The following is a 23,498-nucleotide window of genomic DNA, read 5'->3' as shown; positions in this document are numbered from 1 at the left end:
CCCGATTCCCTCTCCCCACGGGTAACCACTAGTTCATTCTTTATATCTTTGAATCTTTTTCTGTTTTTGTTATATTCATTAGTTTGTTTTACATTTTAGAATCCACATATGAGTGACATCATTCAGTATTTGTCTTCTCTCTGACTGATTTCACTTAGCATATTACCCTGCAAGTCAATCCATGTCATTGCAAATGGCAAAATTTTATTTTATTTAATAACTGAGTAATATGTATAAATGTATATATATATACCACATCTTCTTTATCCATTCATCTGTTGATGGACACTGGGCTACTTCCAAATCTTGACAACTGTAAATAATGCTGCTATGAACATTGAGGTGCATGTATCTACAAATAAATGCTTCTGTTTTTTTCAAATATATACCCAGGAGTAGAATTGCTGAGTCTCTGGTAACTCTATTTTGAGTTTTTTTAGAAACTTCTATACTGTTTTCCACAGTGGCTGCGTCAGTTTACCTTTGCACAATAGTGTTCAAGGGTTCCCTTTTCTCTACACCCTTGCCAATATTTGTTATTTGTGGAATGTACCTCAACATAATAAATGCCATATGCGACAAGCTCTCAGCTTACATCATACTCAAAGCTGAAAATTAGGAACAAGACAAGGATACCCCCACTCTCATTGCTTTTACTCAGCATAGTTTTGGAAGTTTCAGCTTGAGCAGTTAGTCAAGGAAAAAAAAAATAAAAGCATTCAAATAGGAAAAGAAGTAGTAAATCTGTCTCTACTTGAAGATGACATAATATTATATATAGAAAACCCTAATTACTGCATATAAAAACTGTTTTAAATAAATTCAGCCAAGCCTCAGGGTACATAATCAATGAACAAATATCAGTTGCATTTCTGTGCACTAATAATAAACTATCAGAAAGAGAAATTAATAAAGCAATCACATTTACAATTGCATCAAGAAAAATAATAGACCCAGTAATATTTTAACCTAGAAGTCAAAGATCTATCAACCAAAAGCTAAGATACTGATGAAAGACATAGATCACATAAACAAATGGAAATATATTCCAGGCTCATGGATTGGAAGAATTACTGTTGTTAAAAAAAAAAAATGTTCATACTGCCCAAAGCAATCTATAGATTCGATGCAGTCTCTATCAAAATTCCAATGGCACTTTTCACAGATAGAATAAACAATCCTAAAATTTGTATGGAATCACAAAAGGTCATGAATGGTCAAAGTGACCTTGAGAGAGAAAAAACAAAGCTAGATGTGTCTTGCTTCCTGATTTCAAACTATATTTCAAAAAGGCCATAGTAATCAAAACAATATGGTATAGACGTGAAGACAAACAGATCAATCAAGTAGAACAGAGAGCAAAGAAATAAATCTACATATATATGATCAATTAATATACACCAAATGAACCAGGAATATACAATGAGAAAAGGATAGTTTCTTCAATAAATGGTATTGAAGAAAAAAAAAAAACAGGAAAGTTACATGCAAAAGAATAAACTGAATCACTATCTTACACCATACACAAAAATCAACTTAAATGGATTGAAGACTTGAATATCAGACCCTAAATCATTTAACTCCCAGAAGAAAAAAGATGATAAGCTCCTTGATCTCAGTCTTAGTAATGACTTTTTTGAATTGACACTAAAAGCAAAGGCAACAAAGGTGAAAATAAATAAATGGGACTACATCAAACTAAAATACTTTTCCACAGCAGAGGAAACCATGAAGAAACTGAATATGCCACCCAAGTGTGAGAAAATATTTGCAAATCATATATCTGATAGGTGGTTAATATCTAAATATATGAAGAACTCCTACAACTCAACAGCAGAAAAGCAACCTGATATAAAAATGTGAGAAATCTGAATAGACTTTTTTTCCCACATAAGATATGCAGGTACATGAAAAGATACTCAAAATCAGTAATCATCAGGGAAATGCAAAACAAAACCACAATTAGATATCACCTTACACCTTTTGAAATGGATATCATCCAACAGGCAAGAAATGAGAGTTGGAAAGGATATGTGGAAAATGGAATGTAAATTGGTTGCAGTAACTGTGGAAACAGTATGGAAGTTCTTCAAAAAATTAAAACAGAATTAACACATGATCTACTTCTGGACATTTATGCAAAATAAATAACTTTAACTCAAAAAGATATCTGCAACCCCGTGTTTATTGCAGCATTATTTACAATAGCCAAGAAACACTCTTAGCATGCATTGATGGCTGAATGGATAAAGAAAAAATATATATACATATGTACACACCTATACAATGGAATATTATTTAATCATAAAAATATGAAATCTTGCCACTTAAGACAAGCTGGATGGACCTTGAAGGCATTATGCTAAGAGAAATAAGTCAGACAGAGAAAGACAAGCACTATATGTTCTCACTATATGTTCGTTACCAAGGCAAATGATTCAATATCACGGTAATCCACATGGACATCACCAGATGGTCAAAACCAAAATCAGATTGATTATATTCTTCACAGTCAAAGATGGAGAAGCTCTATATAGACAGCAAAAACAAGATCAAGAGCTGACTGTGGCTCAGATCATGAACTCCTTACTACCAAATTCAGATGTAAATTGAAGAAAGTAGGGAAAACCACTAGACCATTCAGGTATGACCTAAATCAAATCCCTTATGATTATACAGTGGAAGTGAAAAATAGATTTAGGGGACTAGATCTGATAGACAGTGCCTGAGGAACTATGGACAGAGGTTCGTGACATTGTACAGGAGAGAAGAATCAAGATCATCCCCAAGAAAAAGAAACGCAAAGAAGCAAAATGATTGTCTGAGGAGGCCTTACAAGTAGCTGTGAAAAGAAGGGAAGGGAAAAGCAAAGGAGAAAAGGAAAGATATTCCCATTTCAATGCAGAGTTCCAAAGAATAGCAAGGAGAGATAAGAAAGCCTTTCTCAGCGACCAATGCAAAGAAATAGAGGAAAACAATAGAATGGGAAAGACTAGAGATCTCTTCAAGAAAATTAGAGATACCAAGGGAACGTTTCATGCAAAGATGGGCTCAATAAAGGACAGAAATGGTATGGACCTGACAGAAGCAGAAGATATTAAGAAGAGGTGGCAAGAATACACAGAAGAACTATACAAAAAATATCTTCATGACCCAGATAATCATGATGATGTGATCACTCACCTAGAGCCAGACATCCTGGAATGTGAAGTCAGGTGGGCCTTAGAATGCATCACAACGAACAAAACTAGTGGAAGCGATGGAATTCCAGTTGAGCTATTTCAAATCCTGAAAGATGATGCTGTGAAAGTGCTGAACTCAATATGCCAGCAAATTTGGAAAACTCAGCAGTGGCCACAGGACTGGAAAAGGTCAGTTTTCATTCCAGTCCCAAAGAAAGACAATCCCTAAGAATGCTCAAACTACCACACAATTGCACTCATCTCACACACTAGTAAAGTAATGCTCAAAATTCTCCAAGCCAGGCTTCAGCAATACGTGAACCATGAACTTCCAGATGTTCAGGCTGGTTTTAGAAAAGGCAGAGGAACCAGAGATCAAATTGCCAACATCTGCTGGATCATCAAAAAAGCAAGAGAGTTCCAGAAAAACATCTATTTCTGCTTTATTGATTATGCCAAAGACTTTGACTGTGTGGATCACAATAAACTGTGGAAAATTCTTCAAGAGATGGGAATACCAGACCACCTGACCCACCTCTTGAGAAACCTGTATGCAGGTCAGGAAGCAACAGTTAGAACTGGACACGGAACAACAGACTGGTTCCAAATAGGAAAAGGAGTATGTCAAGGCTGTATATTGTCACCCTGCTTATTTAACTTATATGCAGAGTACATCATGAGAAATGCTGGGATGGATGAAACACAAGCTGGAATCAAGATTGCTGGGAGAAATATTAATAACCACAGCTATGCAGATGACACCACCCTCATGGCAGAAAGTGAAGAACTAAAAAGCCTCTTGATGAAAGTGAAAGAGGAGAGTGGAAAAAGTTGGCTTAAAGCTCAACATTCAGAAAACTAAGATCATGGCATCTGGTCCCATCACTTCATGGGAAATAGATGGGGAAACAGTGTCAGACTTTAGTTTTTGGGCTCCAAAATCACTGCAGATGGTGATTGCAGTCATGAAATAAAAAGACACTTACTCCTTGGAAGGAAAGTTATGATCAACCTAGATAGCATATTAAAAAGCAGAGACATTACTTTGCCAACAAAGGTCCGTCTGGTCAAGGCTATGGTTTTTCCAATGGTCACATATGGATGTGAGAGTTGGACTGTGAAGAAAGCTGATCGCCGAAAAATTGATGCTTTCAAACTGTGGTGTTGGAGAAGACTATTCAGAGTCTTCTTGGACTGCAAGGAGATCCAACCAGTCCATCCTAAAGGAAATCAGTCCTGGGTGTTCATTGGAAGGACTGATGTTGAAGCTGAAACTCCAATACTTTGGCCACCTGATGTGAAGAGTTGACTCATTGGAAAAGACTCTGATGCTGGAAGGTATTGGGGGCAGGAGGAGAAGGGGATGACAGAGGATAAGATGGCTGGATGGCATCACCAACTCAATGAACATGAGTTTGAGTAATCTCTGGGAGTTGGTGATGGACAGGGAGGCCTGGCGTGCTGTGATTCATGGGTTCGCAGAGTCGGACACGACTGAGTGACTGAACTGAACTGAACTGAACTACAGGTAGCGGATGGAGGGTGTATGAAATGGTGAAGGTTTTCAAATGTACTGACTTCCAATTATTAAAAGAATAAGTCTGGGGATATAATGTATAGCACGGTTTCAATACTTAGTATAATGTATTATATATTTGAAAGTTCCTAAAATAGTAAATTTTAAAATTCCTCACTAGAAGAAAAAAATGTGTGGTGATGGATGTCACCTGAACTTATCACTCGTCATTTCATAATACATTCTTATGTAGAATCAATCTGATGAACACCTGATATTAATATAACATTAGGTCAATTGTATCTCCATAAAAATTAGTTTTAAAAAGACTCACTTTAATCCACATCCAACTTCCTGTGTTCATTCCTCAAGTAGGTTCAAAAGAGGAGAAAGGTAATCAGTGAACACTTTCCCAAACCCAACCTTGATTTTAATGTTTTAGCACCTAGTAACAAAGCTTAAACCTAGTTCTCAGAATTGGGCATTATTTCAATATTTTATTGACACAAAATTGGTAATTTGATATACAGATTTTTGGTCCTAAAACTAGCGAAATTCCTTTACCCTATTTGTGATTAGTCTCAAGAACTGCAGTCAGTGATGAAAATTAAGGTGGTGGGGCTCAGGTGATTCAAAGTTACAGAAATGAACAATACATAGTCTCAAAGTTTGGTTAGGCTTAGAAGGTAAGGTGCTGTATTTTTTATTAGACTTATTCTAACATCATGTTCCTTCCATAATGGTGAAACCTCTTAGAACAGAAAAAATGTTTTTGTTATTTTTGAAAAGAATTTTATCCATTATAGTTTCATTGAGTATCTGTCTCTAGGTAAAACTTGCACCTGTTTCAGTCTTGGCTTATTTATGACATGGACTGCTTGAAAAGAACTAGGAAAAAAAAAAAAAAGAACTAGTCAGTGATACACAGTTATATAAGTGATCATTTTAATCCAACTACTGTCTTATGTTTGGACTATAAGACAATAGTAATAAGACAAAATAGTATAAGACAAAAAAATAATCAATGATCTTTCAGAGTAATTAATAATTCATAATAGCTATTGTCTTAGATAAAAATGTTGTTCTGTAAATTACTATGAGTTCCAGGAAGCAAGATTTCTGATGTACGTGTATCATCCATCTCTAGTGATTATCTGGGAATAGAACTAGGGAGGAGGTTTACTGTTACTGAAAGGGTTTCTTAGATTAATTTGGGAGGAAAAGCCATCTAGGCACCCTTTCTTTTGTTGATCCTTTCTAATTCTCATTTAAACACTAATAAAAACAAATACTGGAGAAATTTAGTGTATTCTAGAAAAAATATTTAATGCCACAAGTTAAGCAAGATTCTTGCAGTAAATGGTTAGATTGTGCCTGGTCAAAAATAACTTGGGTAACTATGATGCCTAAAAAGTTGGGGTACCCTGGCTAGCAAATCCTTGGGTACTTATCCTTTAAGTGCAGGAGGTATCTCAGTGCAAGGTCTGTGCCCAGCATTGTGTCCCCCAAAGCTAGCCTAGTGTCTGGCACATTAAGAGAAATTTATACTTATTGACTGCACCTTTATTTATTGATTTAAATATTTATTATTTATCCACCTAGATTCTTTATATATACTCAAAGAAGCCGGAACACACATGAAACACACACACACTTATATATTACTTATCCAACTAGATTCTTCTCTACATACATAGAAGGAAGTCAGAACACACACCTAATTATTCTATTTAATTATTACTTGTTATTTATCCATGTAGATTTTTCTGTACATATATTCAAGGAGGCCAGGACATGCACACACACACACATACACACACACACACACACACGTATTTAGTTATTTATCCATGAAGATTTTTCTCTATATATATTCAAGGAAGCCAGAACACACACACACACATATTTTTTATCCATATAGATTTTTCTTTGTGTATATTCAAGGAAGCCAGAACACACATGCACACACACATATACACGTGCACACATTTGTTAATTTATTATTTATTTACCCAGCTCTATTCTTTATATATTTTTAAAGGAGCCCCAAAATGAGTAAAGGGTGGGGGCTGGGTATTTAATGTCTCTAGGAAAAATATTAGTTGCTTGGTAAATAAGCTAGTTATCACATAGTTTATAGGTGTATACCATGTATTTTTCCATTATGTTGAACAGTTCTTTGTGAATTCAAAGCCACTGGTCTTAGTTGCGATTGCTGATTTAATTCCATGAATAATTTTGTTTACCCTCTTCTGCCATTATGCGCTTCTTCCTTTCTGCAGTTCTTGATCTATCTGGAATTCACTAGTGTATTTTTTGAGGTATGGATCAAAAAGTTTTCCACATGAATACTTAATTGCTTTTATATGTTTTTATAATTTGTGTATTTTCCCTTAAGTTTTGTTTAATCCTGTGGTTTAGGAAGCGAGGTGGGGTCAGAAAGGGGAGGAGTCTAGGTGCAACAACACAGGGATGTATAGGATACTTCCATTTCTTTTGAAAGCGGTTTGGTTTAAATTAAGGAACACCCACCCCCAAGTAAGCATTTGATTGTGTCCCACCACCAATTTTGCAGATCCCACCCACCACTCAGCACTGTGGAAGCCCATGAACTCTGGGCTAGATGAGTAAGTAGCTCTTCAGGATGGTATGCTTCTAAGGTGAAAGTTTTTAGGTTGTGTGTGTCCATCCTTACCCCAGATCATTCCATTTAGTGGTCTCCCATGTGTAACTCCCAATAAACGACTGCATTTACATCATTACCCCATCAATGAACCCAGTAACCCTTCAAACCCTGCACATCACTGAGTCCTTTTATCAGAGTTTCTAAGGAGTGGCAGAAGCTGGCAATGTTATTTTTTCTTTGTTTTATTGAGATTAATTATATAAGGTGAGCAGCTTTAATAGTTTGACAACATATATTTTGTGAAATGATTATCATTATACCTTTAGATCAGGTTTTCTATACACAAGCTATTATCCTACAACTGTTATAAAATTCCATAGGATGAGTGCCTCCTCAATCTCATTTGTCACCTTAGACGATTTTCATGGTAACTCTGATATTGTTTTAGGGTTATTTGGTGTTAAAAGCATCTGTCTGCTAATTTCCCTTCATGTCATACTTGAGTACATTTGATATGTCTTCTCTTTTATCCTTAAGTTTTTAATAATTTTCTATTAATAAATTTCAGGTATTCCAAGTTTGACAATTGTCCTTCCGTCAACAAGTTGTGCCCGACTCTGTGACCCCATGGTAAATTCATATAAAAATAGTTATACATGTTAATAGAATCTCTATTAATTGTGTGGCTTTAATTTATGTTAATGTTTTTCAGCTTAGAAAGGTTTTAATATTATGTCCATAGAGTTGCTATTAATTGTGGGGCTTTATTGTATATATTAAAGGTTTGCATTGGGAATGATTTCATCGATTTCTTGGAATATTCTGGGTAAATAATGGACACTGTGTTGCTTGATTGATATATAGCACCCCCACCCTTCCCACCCCACTGCCTTTCCATCCCCAGCCCCATCCTCTAGACTCCCCTACCCTCCTCACTCCGCCTTCTTCCTTCACCCTCTCTTCCCCTCTCCCCCCATCCTTTCCTCTTCCTCCCCCCATCCTTTCCTCTTCCTCCCCCCCTTTTCCTCCTTCCCCTCCCCCTTCCTCCCCACCTCCTTTCTTCCCTCCCCTTCCCCATCCTCCCCCAACCCCGTCCACTCGATGTCCAGTGTGCGCTGAAATGATCAAGACACAGTTTGCACTTAACCACTAAATCTTTATTGAATTTTTATTATAGCATAAGTCGATACATTAGTAAATAGAGCGAAATACAGAGTAAACAGCAATAAATGGGGAAGGGTAGGGAGGTGGTGCACGGGAAGGTGGAAGTGCAGCGTTAGGAGGAAGGGGCAGGGGTAAGGAGAAGGGCCACTGACAGGGGCATCAGCAACGGTTCTTATCACTTTTCTGTAACTTCCATGAATCTTTACCATCTATCGTTATCAATATCACTCCAGCAACGATTTCTCAAAGGGCATCTATCTATCTTAACTCTCTAAAGACTCTGCTTACAATCTCAATCCCCAGAGTTAATACTCAGGGCAAAGAGCCTCTATTAGATTATTTATCCAATCATCCCTGAACTTTCTCCCACTAGTTTCTATCCATGTCCAACAGCCCCAAAAAGGTTAATCTCCCTGCAGTTCCCTTCAAGTTTATCTGAAATCTTTAGGGGTAGCAATCATAGGGTAAAGAATCACAAGAAGGTACACATGTTTACTTATAGAGGTATCTAATAACATAGTATCATGCTTTTTAACTAATCCCCCCCACTTATGATTACTTAATAGTCCCCCCCCCTAAAATACTTATGATTATATATATCCCCAGTTAAATCGTTACACAAAGAAAAAAAAAAAAGGAAAGTTTCCACAGACCAATTTGATAGCATTCAACAATCTGAAACAACAGAGAACTCTCAATCCCAACTGATGTGCCTTCTTTCTTTAAGATGAGAGCGTAGCAGGGCTCCCATCAGGCTCTTCATCTCTGCAGGCGGTTCTCTTCCTTTCTGCCCAGGTCTTTCTAGCAGAGTGTTCTCTGTTGCCAATCTTGGACTTCTGATGTTACCCGATGTCTGTGGTGGATGACGACTGGATCAATTCAGGAGCCCAAAAGGTACCTGCAAACTTAAGCAGAAATCCTCACTGCACTGTGTAGGCGTGCCCCTCTTATTTTGTCCACCTGAAGTTCACTGTGCCAACTCACATGATTTATTCCAACTAACTCTCCATTTTCCAGTATCTAATACAAGTACCTCATTGCTCAAACTAAACTGACCCTTCAGAAAGGTACCTAAACTTCCTCCATTTCAACAACCTAGCATGGTGACCTTAGCTAGTTCTCTCCAGGTCTGCCTAAAAATGGGAGCTTATATCTTCTTCCTTTATTTTTTTTTAACTAACACTGAAAATTTGGGCCAAAGGTCAATCAATTTTGTCATTGTTTCAAAAGGCAGACTGCTGGCTTTGCTAATAATTTTGATGTTTTATTTCTCATCTTTGTCTTTATTTTGCTCCCTTTCCATATTCTTTAGAGATTAATTTGCTTTCTCCTTTCTTACGAATCAAGGCATCTTGTTGGAAAATGCCAAAAAAATTTAGAGTAGTCAATTAAAACAAAGTTGATGAAAACACATGAGCTAAAGGAAACTTAATAAAATTCTAATTCTACAGAATAAGTTTGAGATTACTTATCTTGAACATCTACCTACGCATAGAGATAGTATATATAGCTATAGTGCATAGTACACACTGCCAAACAGATTTTCACAAGCTCTACCAAAACAGCCAAAGGTGTGTCAGGGATTTCCTCTGTGAGTTGTTAACCCACACCACCATTCTCCCTCATGATAGTTGTCGTCACATCTCCAGACTTGCGCTTGCAGCGATGGCAATGTCCGTGTGCACATGCTGGGGCTGCAGACAGTATCCCATTTCTAGGCCTTCTGCAGCTTGAAGATCAATTGACAACTGTAAATTTGACACAAAGGAACTTGAATTCAAATGTATGGAGGATGGATTGACTGATTGAGGTAAACTGACGTGATGCTTCAAAAAGTCCAGAAGCACAAATGCACCATTTAAAAAGAAATTAACCTAAAATACATGAGTAACTGACAAGCTTTCAGATTCCATTGAAAAAAAGAAAAAAGAAAAAGTTGTTTTGGATTAAATAGTCAATTAGGCAATTAGGTATTTCCTTTGAATTTGTGTATCATTTTGTTTGATTTTTAAAGGCCCAATCAAAAAAAAAATTTTAAACTATAGATGATGTTAAAATAGAAGTTTGAAGATGAACAGGATGAACTATTATACAAGTACTCCAGTCTGAGGAGCCTCTTATTCACAGTGTTGTAAGAGAAGTTCACAGTAAAGAACTATTTTACACTACCTTATGTATCAAGTTTAATTGATTTAATAAGAGTTGGATAGTAATTCAATGGAAATAACTTTGAAAGCAGAGTCACTACTTTAAAACACTTAAAGGATACTATCAACCTACAGCTAAAACTTAAGTATTTAAACATGCAAGGGTAAGGGTGATAATATGTGAAGGGTGATGCTGATGCAAGTGAAACTTCACCACTGGACTCCTCTTCATGACAGGCTATTTGAAATATACACCATATTGTTTTCTACTGCTCAGACTGTTGGAGACTGTGTGTTGAAACACATGCTCCCAGGAGCCTGCCTCTTTTTCTTCTCCGTGCCAAGGCGGCAAAATGGAGTCTCAGCAACCGGGCAGGCAGGATGTCAAATCCCGCAGCAGGGTAAGTGGCAGTAGTTAAACAAGAGACAGAGGTTAGGTAATCAGTTCAAGGCAGTAGCAAGGGACCAGGCTAAAGGAAGTCAGGCAGTCCCGGGTTAGCACAAAGCATCCAGGAGACACCAGCTGATGTCACCAGACTGAAAACAACCCTCGTGGTGTCTGCTGCTTTGGGTTGCTTTCTGAGGCCTTTCGTTCATTGGCAGCTTATCGGCTCCATCCCCTGGAGGATGCTAAAAAACACTCCCCCCCCCCAAGCATCCTAGTGCTATAGTCTAGTGAGGGGACTGATAATGAAATGCCCAGGTGCATATGGAGGCAGAGACAAGGACAGATGCTCCCAAGACTTCAGGTGACACCCTTCTAGCCAGTGAACAATGCTCGTGAAAATTCTTTCTGAAGTTCCAGGTCAAGGTGGTACCATTAACTGTGAGTCTCTCCTTTAAGAGTTGGGTACAGGGATTCAGGAGTCCTCATGAGCTACTCCTTAGCCCTCACACATGACTGAGAGGTGATCACATTTCACAAATATCTAACCACCTGGAGCCACCAACAGTCTCTGGTTACCAGGCTTTTTGTTTTGGGTGGAAGCCATTGCTGGCATGGTGATGGTAAGGTGTTGTGACAAAGTCAGAGTTATTGGGTACATGTGATTTGCACCAGGATGTGAAGGCACACTCAAACATGCACACGTCTCTCTGAGAACACTTCCTCCTGAGGCCTGAGGTGTTCCGTTGAAGGGGTTTTGCCTGCTCCGCGGAGAACCGGTCCAGTTGCTACTCTTTCAGTCATGAAAATGGAGTTTGGAGATGGTGAAGTTTCAAAGGGTGCAGCCAGAAGATCACGGAAGCCATTGGCACTGCACCAGTATCTGTGGCTTCCTTAATAAGGCCTCGCTCCTCCAAGGCTCTAAGGTACCTCAACTGCAGGAAAAGTCAGTCCTCCTCCTCGCCTCCCCCTCAGTAAAGAAAACAGCATTTCCTGTGTTTGCTGCATCGGCTTCTTAGTTACTGTTTAACGAGGAAACTGAGAGCCCATCATTCAGATGGTGCCGCAGGTTTCAGCAGGTAAAACCCAGGTCTCCAGGGATTGCTGGGAAGTAAACTTGTGACGGATTTTAACTAGGTTGGCAGTTAAGGTGGAAAACCAGAGATAACTTGTTGGTAAATATTCTGTTGCTCCCACCAAACACTGGAGGTCAGCGGGTGCTTTGAGATGGGTGTCAGCTCAGGGTGGCCCTGGCCTTCTGTAACCATTTCAGAGGAGAGCCTGTGCTCAGGTTGGTCTGAAGGCGCAGTGGCCCGATGTAGCACACAGTCACAATCAGCGACGCTGAACAGTTCATTCTGAGGCTGGAGATCCTGAAGGGCGGGATGCCTATTCACAGGGCGCTGTAAGACGGCGGCGGCGGCGGCGGCGGGGGCGGCGGCGGCGGCTGCGGCGGCGGGTACTGGGGCACTGGCGGCTGGCGGTACCAATGAGGATTCCAGGTGATCATCACGGGGACATAGAGGGATCGCCCGTGTCCATCTCGCCCCACGGGGTACCAGGCGAATCCTACCGTGTAGGTCGGGTACGCGGCGTAGGCGGGGTAGGTCGGATATCCTGGAATTTGAGGTACGTATTCAGTGTACGTCGCCAGGTGAGCTTGGTCATCTAAATTTGGAATCGTGAGTCGAGGATATTGATTCTGGATGGTGACACCATTGGGACCCCGGCAGTCATAAGAGACTTGCAGCTTCCACCCTCTTTTCACTTGGAGAACTTGGGCTCCGTTCGGCGCGATGGTGGGAGTGATCAGCCCATCCTTCACGTGTCTGGCCACGAAATCGCGCAGGGCTGCCATTTCAGATTCGGACAGTGAGTACACATGCCCGCTGGGAATACTGTGTGCTCCGGGGATCATTTCTATGTTTGGGTCCACCAGACGGTGGTCTGGGTAGACGTTCTCATCCACTGGGGTGTACACATTCTGCACGTAGTAGTATCTCACTGGCTGATAAACTCTGTACCCCTCTACCGGGTAATAGAACGCCGGTTGTGCTGGTGGTGGGAGAGGTGGTGGTATTGGAGAATACATACGGCAGTGGTATCTGCAATATTCAGAATCAAAGACGATCGATCGGGTGCTCCACGTGATGTTGGGATCGTGTGTGCTCAGCCAGCGCACCCCCAGGACGATGGGGAAGAACGGAGACTGAGTCACATCGAACGACAGCACCTCGCGGTGATCTCCCAAGTCGACGATCAGGTCATGTGTTTCATGGACCACTGGGCCCGATGCAATGGGGCGTCCATCAATTGCTTCTACAAGTATAGGCCAGTCCTTGATTCTCAGAGGAATGCCGTTCTGGGCGACATACTCGTGATCAATGAAATTGCCAGAAGCGCCAGAATCGATCATGGCTCGGACGAACAGGCTGTGTCGGCCCGGCAGATGAATCTGGAGCATCACTTGCAAGTGTGGAGACGATGCAGCATCATCTTGGGGGGACCTTATTAATTCCGGCCCGGTCGCTGAAGGTCCCTCTACAGCGGGGCCGGGGAGTTTCCCGCCGGCGAAGCCTTCGAGGCCTTGGCAGGACAGTTGTCAGCGTAGTGGCCTCCATTCCCACAGTAGAGGCACAGGTTCAGCTTGCGGCGTCTCTCTTTCTCTTCCTGCGTCAGGCGCATGCGGGCGCCCCCCACGGGCTCGGTCGGGTCTGCCTGGTGGTGGTGGTGATTGTTGACATGCGGCGCCACCAGCGCGCGCGGCGGGGAGCGCGGCTTGCGGGCGGCGGCTGCCCGGGCCAGCCTTCTCTCAATGTGGATGCACTGGCCGATGAGCGCGGACAGCGACTTGGCCACTTCGAGGTGCGCCAGCTCTGCCTGGATGTGGTCGCTGAGGCCCTCGTGGTACTGGTCGATCAGGGCGGGCTCGTTCCAATCCAGGTCCTGCGCGATCATCTGGAAAGCATTCGAGTAGTCGACCACCGACCCCATGCCCTGGCGCAGACGTCTGATCTTGCGTTTGGCGGCCTCGCGCCGCTGGGGATCTTCAAAGACATGCTTCATTTCGGTCATGAAGGCTGGGTAGTTGTGCATCAGGTAGTGGGAACGCTCCAGCTTGGCCGAGGCCCAGCGCGCGGCGCGGCCAGTCATCATGCTGGTCACGAAGCAGACGCGCACGCGATCGAGGGAGAAATCGCGGGTGCTCTTTTCCATGAAGAGCTGGCACTGGGATATGAAGGGAAGCAGCATGTCTGGGTTGCCGTCGAACTTCTCGGGGAGGTCTTCTGGGCACTCCTCCTCGATAGGGGTGGCTGGGGCGGCGGCGGCGGCGGCGCCGCACAGCTCAATGTCGTCCTCTTCCTCCTCGGCGGCGGGCTCCACTTGCTCGCGGAGGGTGGTGTTCTCCTCCGTGAGTTTCTGCACCTGGTTCTGCAGGTTGTTGTTCTCCTCGGACTGCTTCATGACCTTCTCTCTGAGGTTGTTGATCTCTTGCGAGAGATCCTCCCGCCGGCCTTCTCCCAGGTTGGGGTTGTACTGGCCCCTCTGGCTGCTGCAGGGGGAGTTGGAGGGGGAGGAAGGATTGTTGGGGGGAGGAGGAGGCGGAGGAGGTGGGCAGTCGGGCCCCAGGGTGATGGTTGAGGTGGGAGGAGACCTCCCGGGCGTAGTAGCTTCACTCCTGTGGGAATGGAGGCCTGTGTCCTGGCCTCCGCGTCCACCTTTTCGCTTTCTGGTTTTCAGAAGCTTTTTGTTTCTGTAAGTGAAGATAAAAGCATAAATTCAACACATGCATTCAAAGCACCACAATACGAAGTATCTGCTAAAGTACTATTTAAAGTATCGCTTTATTCCCCTTGTTTACATCGATAGTTAAACAGACCAAAGCCCCACAAAAAAAGATGTTTATCAAAGGACTGTGGACAATGAAAAGATCCTCCTCTTTGATGTCCAAATGATCCTTTCCTCAAGAATCACCTGTTCATCATAATTTAACAATAGGTGACTCTTATAAGCAGCATGATTACCTTTACTGACTAATAAATAATTTAGAGACACTCCAAATAAGAAACTTTCTAAGTAGAGCAAGAAACCTTCAAGGCAAAGATTGATACCAAAAAATTATGTAAAATAAAGCCAATATGGTAACTACTTGTTACTGGAAAAACAGCTACTATTCCAGCCAATAGAAAAGCAAGAAAAAGAAGGAGGGGGGATATTTAAATATCACAATGCCTGTATTCATCAACCTATGGGGGGGGGGGTGGGGTGGCACTCTGGCCCACTGTTAGAGGACCCTGATCCACCTTTACAGAGAAGGTAACTATTAACAGTGATCAAAACCAACAACTGCCACAAAGCCAACAGAGAACTGTCTAAATTCCTTCTCAGACCCTAATTAGAGTTCCCCTTTGGGACAGAAATGATACTGGGCAGCAACCTGTATATATTGGTTTCCCTCCTTATCATGCAGTCAACCCACAGTTATTGATTGATGCCTCTTAGAAGTAGCTGGGCTATAAAACAGAACCTTCCAAGAAGCCCAATAACAGTGCCCCTCAGACTTACAATGAGGGTTTCATTAGATAATGCAAGTAAAGCACATAGTGCATATTCAACTGTTAGCTGATATTAATAAAGTTACTAATAAAAACAGAAACTTGAACTTTCTGTATAATGAGGCTAAGATTAAAACAGGGAGGGGCTGCAACTATGGTAACCTGGGTCCCACATCCCACCTAAAGATACTCGTTTTAAAAAAAAAAAAAAAAAAAACAACTGTGTCCCTAGCAGTGAATGACTATGAGGGGGAAGGGATGAGCGGACTTAATGCCCTAATTATGGGTAGGGTGACAATAAATTACACATATAATAAATAAATCAGCACACAGGGGCATGTGTACTGCCTGGAAATAGGGTTCAATTCATTTAGAGTAATTATGGTAACACATCAATGATTTTTAAAACGGGCATTAAGTGTTCTTATTTGGAAAACTAGGAAAGTGCTCAAAACTTTAAAAATAGAATAGATAAAGCCGGTAGACTGCCTATTCATTACATTTTTACTTGGCAGTCCTGGACACCTGTTCCTTTCTGACCCACCAAGGCAAAAACAGACACCAAATTAATTATGTAAAATAAAGCCACAAAAGTAAACATGCTATTTAGAGAAGTGAGGTGAAAAATTGCTAATATTTCATCAATAGGGTATGCGGGTGGTGGGGGGGAGGTGATGGTAATTAAACATGGTGCCTGGCTACAGAGAAATACCCCTTCCTCCTCCTCTTTTTGAGACCCCTCCAAGTTCTTTAGGCCCCTTCCCTGCCCCAACCCCACCACCCACAACCATCTTCCCTTATGCCCTGGGCTGTTGGTTCTGCCTCTTCAAGGAGTGGCAGCAAACAGAGTCCTTAAGGGACAGAATTACTGTGCCATTTTAATATTTTTAAACTGCTACTTAATTACTGTAATAACTTAAGACTACGGAAACAATGAATAGTTGACATACAAGATAAGACATTCGGGTTTAGAAAAAAATGAGATGTAATTAACACATCACAGCCTGTGACATTGTTTCATGTCCAACTGCTTAAAGACGATTACATTGGTGACACTCAGAATATGAGGTCACAAAATGATGCCATTTTTATTAATTAAATGAAGTGTTTTAATGTCCCATTAAAAAGTAACTAATAAGCACAGGTCATTGTGTCATGTCACGATGACTCAAGTGCCACTTCTGTCATCAAACACTAATACTTTCAAAAGTTATAGAGACAAGACTTCGGAAAAGGCATTTCACAGCATGGCTGGAGCAGGTCAGAAAGGTTAACCACCTATATGTCAATCACAGTCACTGGGGTGGGCTTTATTGAGGCCCAGGTCTGATGGTTTTCACATCTGCAAAACACAAGGACAGGACAAAAATAACAATACATTAGGAAATCAGTAAACAATCACTGAATTGTTTATGGAAACAGAAGATGGGCAAGACCTTAAAATTCAAATGCTTTTGGGGACAGGAAGGTAATAGAAATGTGCAAAGAGACTGGACAATAGGGAGGGGCTACAGTTATTTCACTTGGGGATGAATACCCCCACCCACTCCCCCCCCCCTTCCCCCGCCGCCCCAAACTCTTTTACTTTGTATGATTTTTAAATCCAGTGCCGGTGGAACAAATTCAGGGCCCTATTTGACCTGTGAGATCACTAGTTTGAGGTCCCTAACTTTTACCAGTATCAGGCTTAAGGTTCCTACCCCAGGGTTTGTAATTTTGGGGTGGGACTCTTAAGTCCTAAAAGGGTCAACTGCTCAGAACAGAGTTGTTTAACCATTAAGATTGATAGGGTAGTGGGCAAGCAAGTTAAGAGCAGAAGTAAAGTTTACAAATGTTTAGACGGCATCTGGAGCAGATGACAGGCAACAGGGGCACTGTGATTTGATTTGAACAGGGCTATGGCTCCTTAAATGCCTCCTTAGTAGGGACTCGATTGCAGAGGTGGGGTCAAAAGGCCCCATTCCTAAAATAAAACCTCAAAGAACATACAGCATATAGCTAAGCCACCTGGGACAGACACCACCTTTACACATGAAAAACAGTTCAGTATCACTCTATTTAAGAATCAAATACATTTGATTAATCTTTGACTCTTCACAAGGATTTTTGAAACTTTCTATTCCCCCCACCCTACCCTCCCTCAACACCCCCACCAAAGACACCAAAGCACAACAGTAGCAAAAAAACATCACACATTAAGTATCACACTAGTAAATGACACTTCACCAAACAATGCTTAATTGTTTTACATTGGCAAATGTCCACATTTCTTTTTGAGAACTGTACAGTTAGTGAAATGTAAATTTTAATAATATGCACATTTTAAAAACCATTGTTTTGAACCTTTTTATAATGCAGACACAATTTCCGAAGAGAAGCGGGGTTAGGGCAGCAAGGTGGGTAAATGGAACCTGGGGACTTGAAGCTGTAATTATGTTATCCACAGACTATAAACTTGTTGGAGGCAGTGTGTGTGTGTGTGTGTGGGGGGGGGGGGTGACTGGTGGGGAGTGACAAATTTGGGGAGCCAATGCTTCCAAATGCCCCTGTAACAGTCTTGGTTCATGGTTTATAACATACAGAACCAGGCTTTAAAATTTCTTCATTTAATTAGAAACATAAATATCTGACTGGCAGTAAACTATAAATTTGTTTTATGTAGATATTTTAAAATGCCAGCTAAAACCTTCAATCTATATTTTGTAATGTAACCATTTTGTTACATTACACAAATTTTAGACAATTATGTACCATTAACTAATTCACTTGCCCCAAATTTAAATAATTAGCTTTGCTTTTTAGTTTATAAAAAAGCTAATTATTTTTAGTGTTTTGAATTAATTTAGCTGTTTTGAATTATAATTACAGCTTACATATTCAAGTTTAAAAACGCAATTTTTTGTTTTAAGATCCTGTTAAATGTGAGCAAGATAAAACAAGCAGCGTCTTGGACAACCCAGGACAGCAAAACACCACAGGAAAGAGCCAGGAACAAAAAATCAGAAAACACCTGCATACACCGAGGAAGACATTGAATAAACCATTTTACTCTGATCATTTAACCAAAGCCTACAATATGCCAGACCCAATTAATAATATGTAGGCAAGTTAGCCAGGGCTAATGCCCTAGAGTTCCAAGAAAAAAATCCAGAAATACACCTCATCCTCCTTTAGAGGCCAAGCCAGCAGCACCAACAAAGTTACTTAAAACTCCTGCGAAACAAAGTTCAAGTTCTTTATTTTGTATTCGCCAAAGCATATGATTCCATTGGATCCCACCACAAAGGTCCACTAGTGTGTCCAAAACACTTTTAAAAGTTTTTAAATTAAAAAAAAATTTTATTAAGATTTTTTAAAATCTTCAAACTTAAAAATGTTATTTTATTTTTCATTTGTAGTAAAAATATTTAGCTAGATTGCCTTTAGAGGCGCCAGCCATATCAGTTTGGAAGCACCCTTCATAACCCACTATCAGGAATTTAAATTGTGGGTTTATGTTATTTAATATATACAAAGTGCTTATAAAAAGTGGCTTTTTAATGCCATGTATAATTGTCATTATTGTTAATTGTCCTTATATATCATTATGTTATTTACTAGACACCAGTGGATAAAAGGCAAAACCTGCGCATAAGACAAACCACAGCAGAGAAACCGCAGGCGGGCGGGGCTGTGCAGCCAGGCTCAGGCAGCAAGGGTGCGCAGGCGCAAAGGAGGGGCGGGGGGGGGGGGGGGGGCCCTGACGAGAGGGCTGGGGGCTCACACTGCGCAGGCGCAGGCGCACTCTGGAGAGGCGGGGCCGTAGGCCAGCTCAGAAGAGGCAGGCTCAGGGTGGGGCCAAGTTTTGAAAGGCGGGGTCTGGACGAGCTACCTCGGAGGAGGCGGCTCCGAGAGAGGCGGGGTCTGGAGGTGCGACCTAAGGGAGGGGGGGGTTCAGAGGAAGGTGGGGTTTAGGGAAGCCGCCTCAGAGGAGGCGGGCTCAGGGGAAGGCGGGGCTTGGGGAAGCGGGATCTAGAAGGCGCGCTCTGGGAAGGCGCGCCACAGAGGAGGCGCGCTCAGAGCAGGCGCTGGGCGGCGCTAAGCCTGCTCCGAGCAGATACTGCAGAGAAGGCGCGCTAGAATGGGCGGGGCAGGTCTAAGACGGGCTGCATGCCTCTCCCAGGATCCCCCCTCCCCAAACCCCTCCCACCAGCCTCCACCAGCCAGATTCATTTCATGCAACAAGAGCAATCACCCCCAGATCCAGTCCCCCCACCACCACCCCACGCCTCCCAATACTAAGCAAACCAACAGTTTCCACAAACTGTTGCTGGAATGCCAATTCGCGCCACCACTACAACTACACCACTTCAGTCAAGCGCAACTAAGCAAGGAAGCCCTGCCACCACCGAAAGATTCCCTTTTACGCACAGTCAGAGCCCCTCCACTCCACTGCCATAGCAGGAATGGTGTGGGCAGAATGTTAAACACTAATTTTTGCCCCGGGCTCCATTTTGTCTAACAGCACCATCATGCAGAGAACCGTCCGGTAGAAAAACGTAGTGGGAGCCATTCCAAAGGTGTGTTAGAGACAAAGGGTGGGGTTCCTCTAAGAACAGTGATCTTACTCTTAGGCTCCAGTCCGCTTCAACTGGTTTCTTTGTAGCGCAAAACAGTACAGCTTGTCTATTTCTGCAGCTGTTATTACTCTGTAGCGCCTTTTAGGTATAAACCGTTCCACAGCTCGTGGACCCCTGCGGTTCCTGTGTCTCGTAGCGCAACGAGGCGCCGTTGTAGTGCTATCGTACCGTTTTTGTAGCGCTAATCTTCTGCAGCTCAGATTTTGTAGCGCATTTAAAGCGCAAATCAGTCATCAGTCTGTGGTTCATAAATCGCGGCAATTCATAAATCGCTGCAGTTCATACTGGTTTCAGTGCAAAAGAAGCGCCCAACAGTTTATAGCGCATTGACGCGCCCATCGCTTTGTAGCGCATTGATGCGCCCATCCGTCTGTAGCGCATTGAAGCGCCTATCGGGTCTGTAGCGCATTTGAAGCGCTTATCAGTTTGTAGCGCATTTGAAGCGCTCATCAGTTTGTAGCGCATCTGAAGCGCCTATTAGTTTGTAGCGGATATCACTTTGCAGAACATCTGCAAATTGGTCTGTAGCTCATGTCCGTCTGCAGCTCATGTTTGTCCGCAGCTCATATCTGTCTACAGCCCGTATCTAGACTCAGGTACTAGAAATCAAAGCCCTGAAGGCTTGGCTTCTTCACGCAGTTTTGGGGTGCAGCCAGTGAAGGCGTGACAAGGTGTGCCTGGAGACATTCGGGGCGCTACTCCATCTCCTGCAGCTCTCGGTAAGAAGGGGGAAAGAGCGTGATCTTAAAGAAAAAGAAACATCCTCACCGCATACTCACCACGCGAGGACTCCTCTGCGAAGGCTGGAAAGACGGGGTCCCACACCTGTGCCAGGCGTGGGCGCCGCTGGGTGCTCGGCAGCCCGGAGTGGCTCCGGACGCGAGCCCGCTCAGCGGACCTTCCTCGAGGTTCGGTGGTCTGTCTCCGCTGGTCTCCTCAGGTCGTAGTCAGGTTTCTTCGACACACACCAACCGAAGTTGAAGCGCGTGTACCAGGAGCGCCGACCGGGAGCTTTATATAGGCTGAACCGAGGAGGGGGGCGCCAAATCCCAGCGTGCTCCGCGGGCTAGGGGGGGGTGGAGGGGGAGCGGGGGCGGAGGGGATGGGGGGATGGGGGAGATGGGGGTGGGGGCGATGGCCCGCTTCAGTGGCCCGCCGCTAGAGGGAGTTCGGGATTAACGAGGGGGGTGCAGGATGCTGATGCTGAACTGGCCGAGCTGGGAGGAAAGAAGAAAGGGAGGGGAGGGGAGAATCGAGGACGGCCGGCCTAGCCAGGCCAAGAATGCAATCGCCCCGGTGGTGGGAGCTGGGAGACCCTTGTGCTTGGACAGGACAGGGTCGGGGGACACGCAGGATGAGCCCCGCGACCACGGGCACCTTCTTGCTGACAGGTTAGTGGCCCGCGCGCGACGGGAGGTCCTGGGGCCAACAGGCCGCTGCTTCCCCAGCCCCCGCTTCCCGGGTTTGGGGGACCTGGGTGCATTTCCTGGGCATGAGCCCCTCGTGCTGCGGAGTCCCCAGTGCACGTTTCCTCTAAGATGCCCCGCACCCCATTTCTGGGGCCCTGTGTTTCCCTAGCCAGGCTTCACCCCTGGCCTATTTTCTCTGCGCCCCCGCGGGCCCCTCCCTACCCAGCAGCGCCGAAATTCCATCTCCAGTTTCCATTCCCATTGCCCCCCACCCATGCCCAGCAGTCCGGGTGGTGAACCTCTCCGGATCCCTGCCTCAAAGGCTGGGGGTCATCGACCATCTGGGGGGTGGGGGCTCACCTAGTGAATGTGGCCCAGAGGCGAGCCATAGGAAATGGGTGTCGAGCTGTGCTCGGCTCTACAAACAAACCACATGTTTTTTTCCCCCTTTTCTTGAATCCGATCTGGAGAGAACATAAAAATATGCATCTGACACGCCTAATTCTCCTTTCTTCCTAAGCGAATTTCTCGGCAACGGAAATTTCCTTTTTCTTAGGTTTTGCGGAGCAGGGAAACGGAATCGTGAAATGCTAGGAGCTAAACAGGGCGTTGAGGTCAGGGTTAACCTCGGCTGGGGGCCAGAGACGCTGCAAACACAACGGTTTGCCCCAAGTACACTATTTCGAGAAAGCGAAGACAATTAAAAACAGCTGTGGATGCCTCCAGTGTATTTGGCGGGCTTCGGAGACTCCCAGCTACGGCCTTTTGGTGATGATTACGAGGTTTACGCGGAGACATGGATCTCCCTGCAACGTTATGTTTTTGCAAATCTTGTAAGGTGAATGAATACCTTTAGTCACGGTAACCGCAAGTTTAATCCTTTGAAGCGTGTTGCCAAGATTTGGCCACAAATATTTGTGTATGTTTATAAACGTATATATTTTACGTTAGAGAAAATTGCAATGAGTTACAAGACTAAAATACTGATGAGGAAGGATGCTGAAATAAAAACGCCTTAACGTGGATTTCAATTTAAGAAAGTGTTAGGCACTGAGAAAAGGGACAATCTGTTGATAATCTTAGTAAAAGAAGTTTTAAGTTAAAATGAAAAAACCAATTGGCTACAACTGAGTGAGGATCCTGAGACACAGATGAGACACATTTGTACTTAAAGGCTAAAATAGCAGATTTGAGTAACATTGCTACATATTAATTTGTACGTAGAGGATAGATAAGAATTTGACCCGTTGTAGATGACAGAATGGTAGAGATCTCAGTTAAAGCCCGCCTTTCTAAGAGTAAACAAAACTCTAGCACGTTTATTGAAACTCTACTTTTTAATCAGAAATAAAATATTGACCATCAGATATATGAATAAATGAAGTGCAGATTTCCAACACTGAGAGAGATTTTCCTAGGAAGTTGGGTGAATATAATTATAGTGTTTAGAAGTGCCTTAGTGTTTTTCCACGCTTAGGATGTTCACTCTTCCCTGCAATGTTGAATGCTTTCAGGATTTCTTATGTTTTCTAGAATACTGTTCTGGTGACCGCCAGACCGTCAAATTCTTACCATTTTTTTAAATCCCGGAAAGTTACTTCATCTAGTTGTTTGGTAACTGATAGACATTCTTTTTCTACAAAATGAGATTAAAAAACAGGGTAGGTGATAGAGAAAACTCAGGTTTAAAAATCTAAAAAGTTTGAACTAGTTTGAACCTATCTGAATTTTTATTTCAGAATGTTAGCCAGGACTTTTTTTGGTGGGGTGGGTGGAGGAAAAAACCCAGGTTTAGTGTTATCTTTATCATAATAAAAGTAATTCCTATTCATTGTACAAAGTTTAGGGGGAAAAACTCCAGAAAACTGGGGGAAAAAACTCAAAAAGAAAATCA

General features: G+C 42.9%; 2 protein-coding genes across 2 annotated transcripts in view; one reads left to right on the top strand and one right to left on the bottom strand.

The window, feature by feature from the left end:
* Nucleotides 1–8,459: 8,459 nt before the first annotated feature.
* On the bottom strand, nt 8,460–21,176 carry PEG10 (paternally expressed 10). Its single transcript, XM_061164923.1, is given in 3 exon segments — nt 8,460–13,588; nt 13,591–14,774; nt 20,964–21,176. Coding segments are annotated over 3 exon segments (2,364 nt in total). The 5' UTR covers nt 20,969–21,176; the 3' UTR covers nt 8,460–12,413.
* Nucleotides 21,177–21,409: 233 nt separating this feature from the next.
* The window catches only part of SGCE (sarcoglycan epsilon), a 71,163-nt gene continuing 69,074 nt past the window's right edge, over nt 21,410–23,498 (top strand). The window contains exon 1 of the mRNA XM_061164922.1: nt 21,410–21,586. Within this exon, the coding sequence (XP_061020905.1) occupies nt 21,478–21,586 (109 nt within the window). The 5' untranslated portion in view covers nt 21,410–21,477. The remainder of the gene's footprint in view (nt 21,587–23,498) is intronic.

Source organism: Dama dama, chromosome 18 (assembly GCF_033118175.1).
Source record: "Dama dama isolate Ldn47 chromosome 18, ASM3311817v1, whole genome shotgun sequence".
Classification (NCBI taxonomy): Eukaryota; Metazoa; Chordata; class Mammalia; order Artiodactyla; family Cervidae; genus Dama; species Dama dama.
The sequence above is the reverse complement of the archived record's forward strand: the minus strand, read 5'-3'. Positions and strand labels throughout refer to the sequence as shown.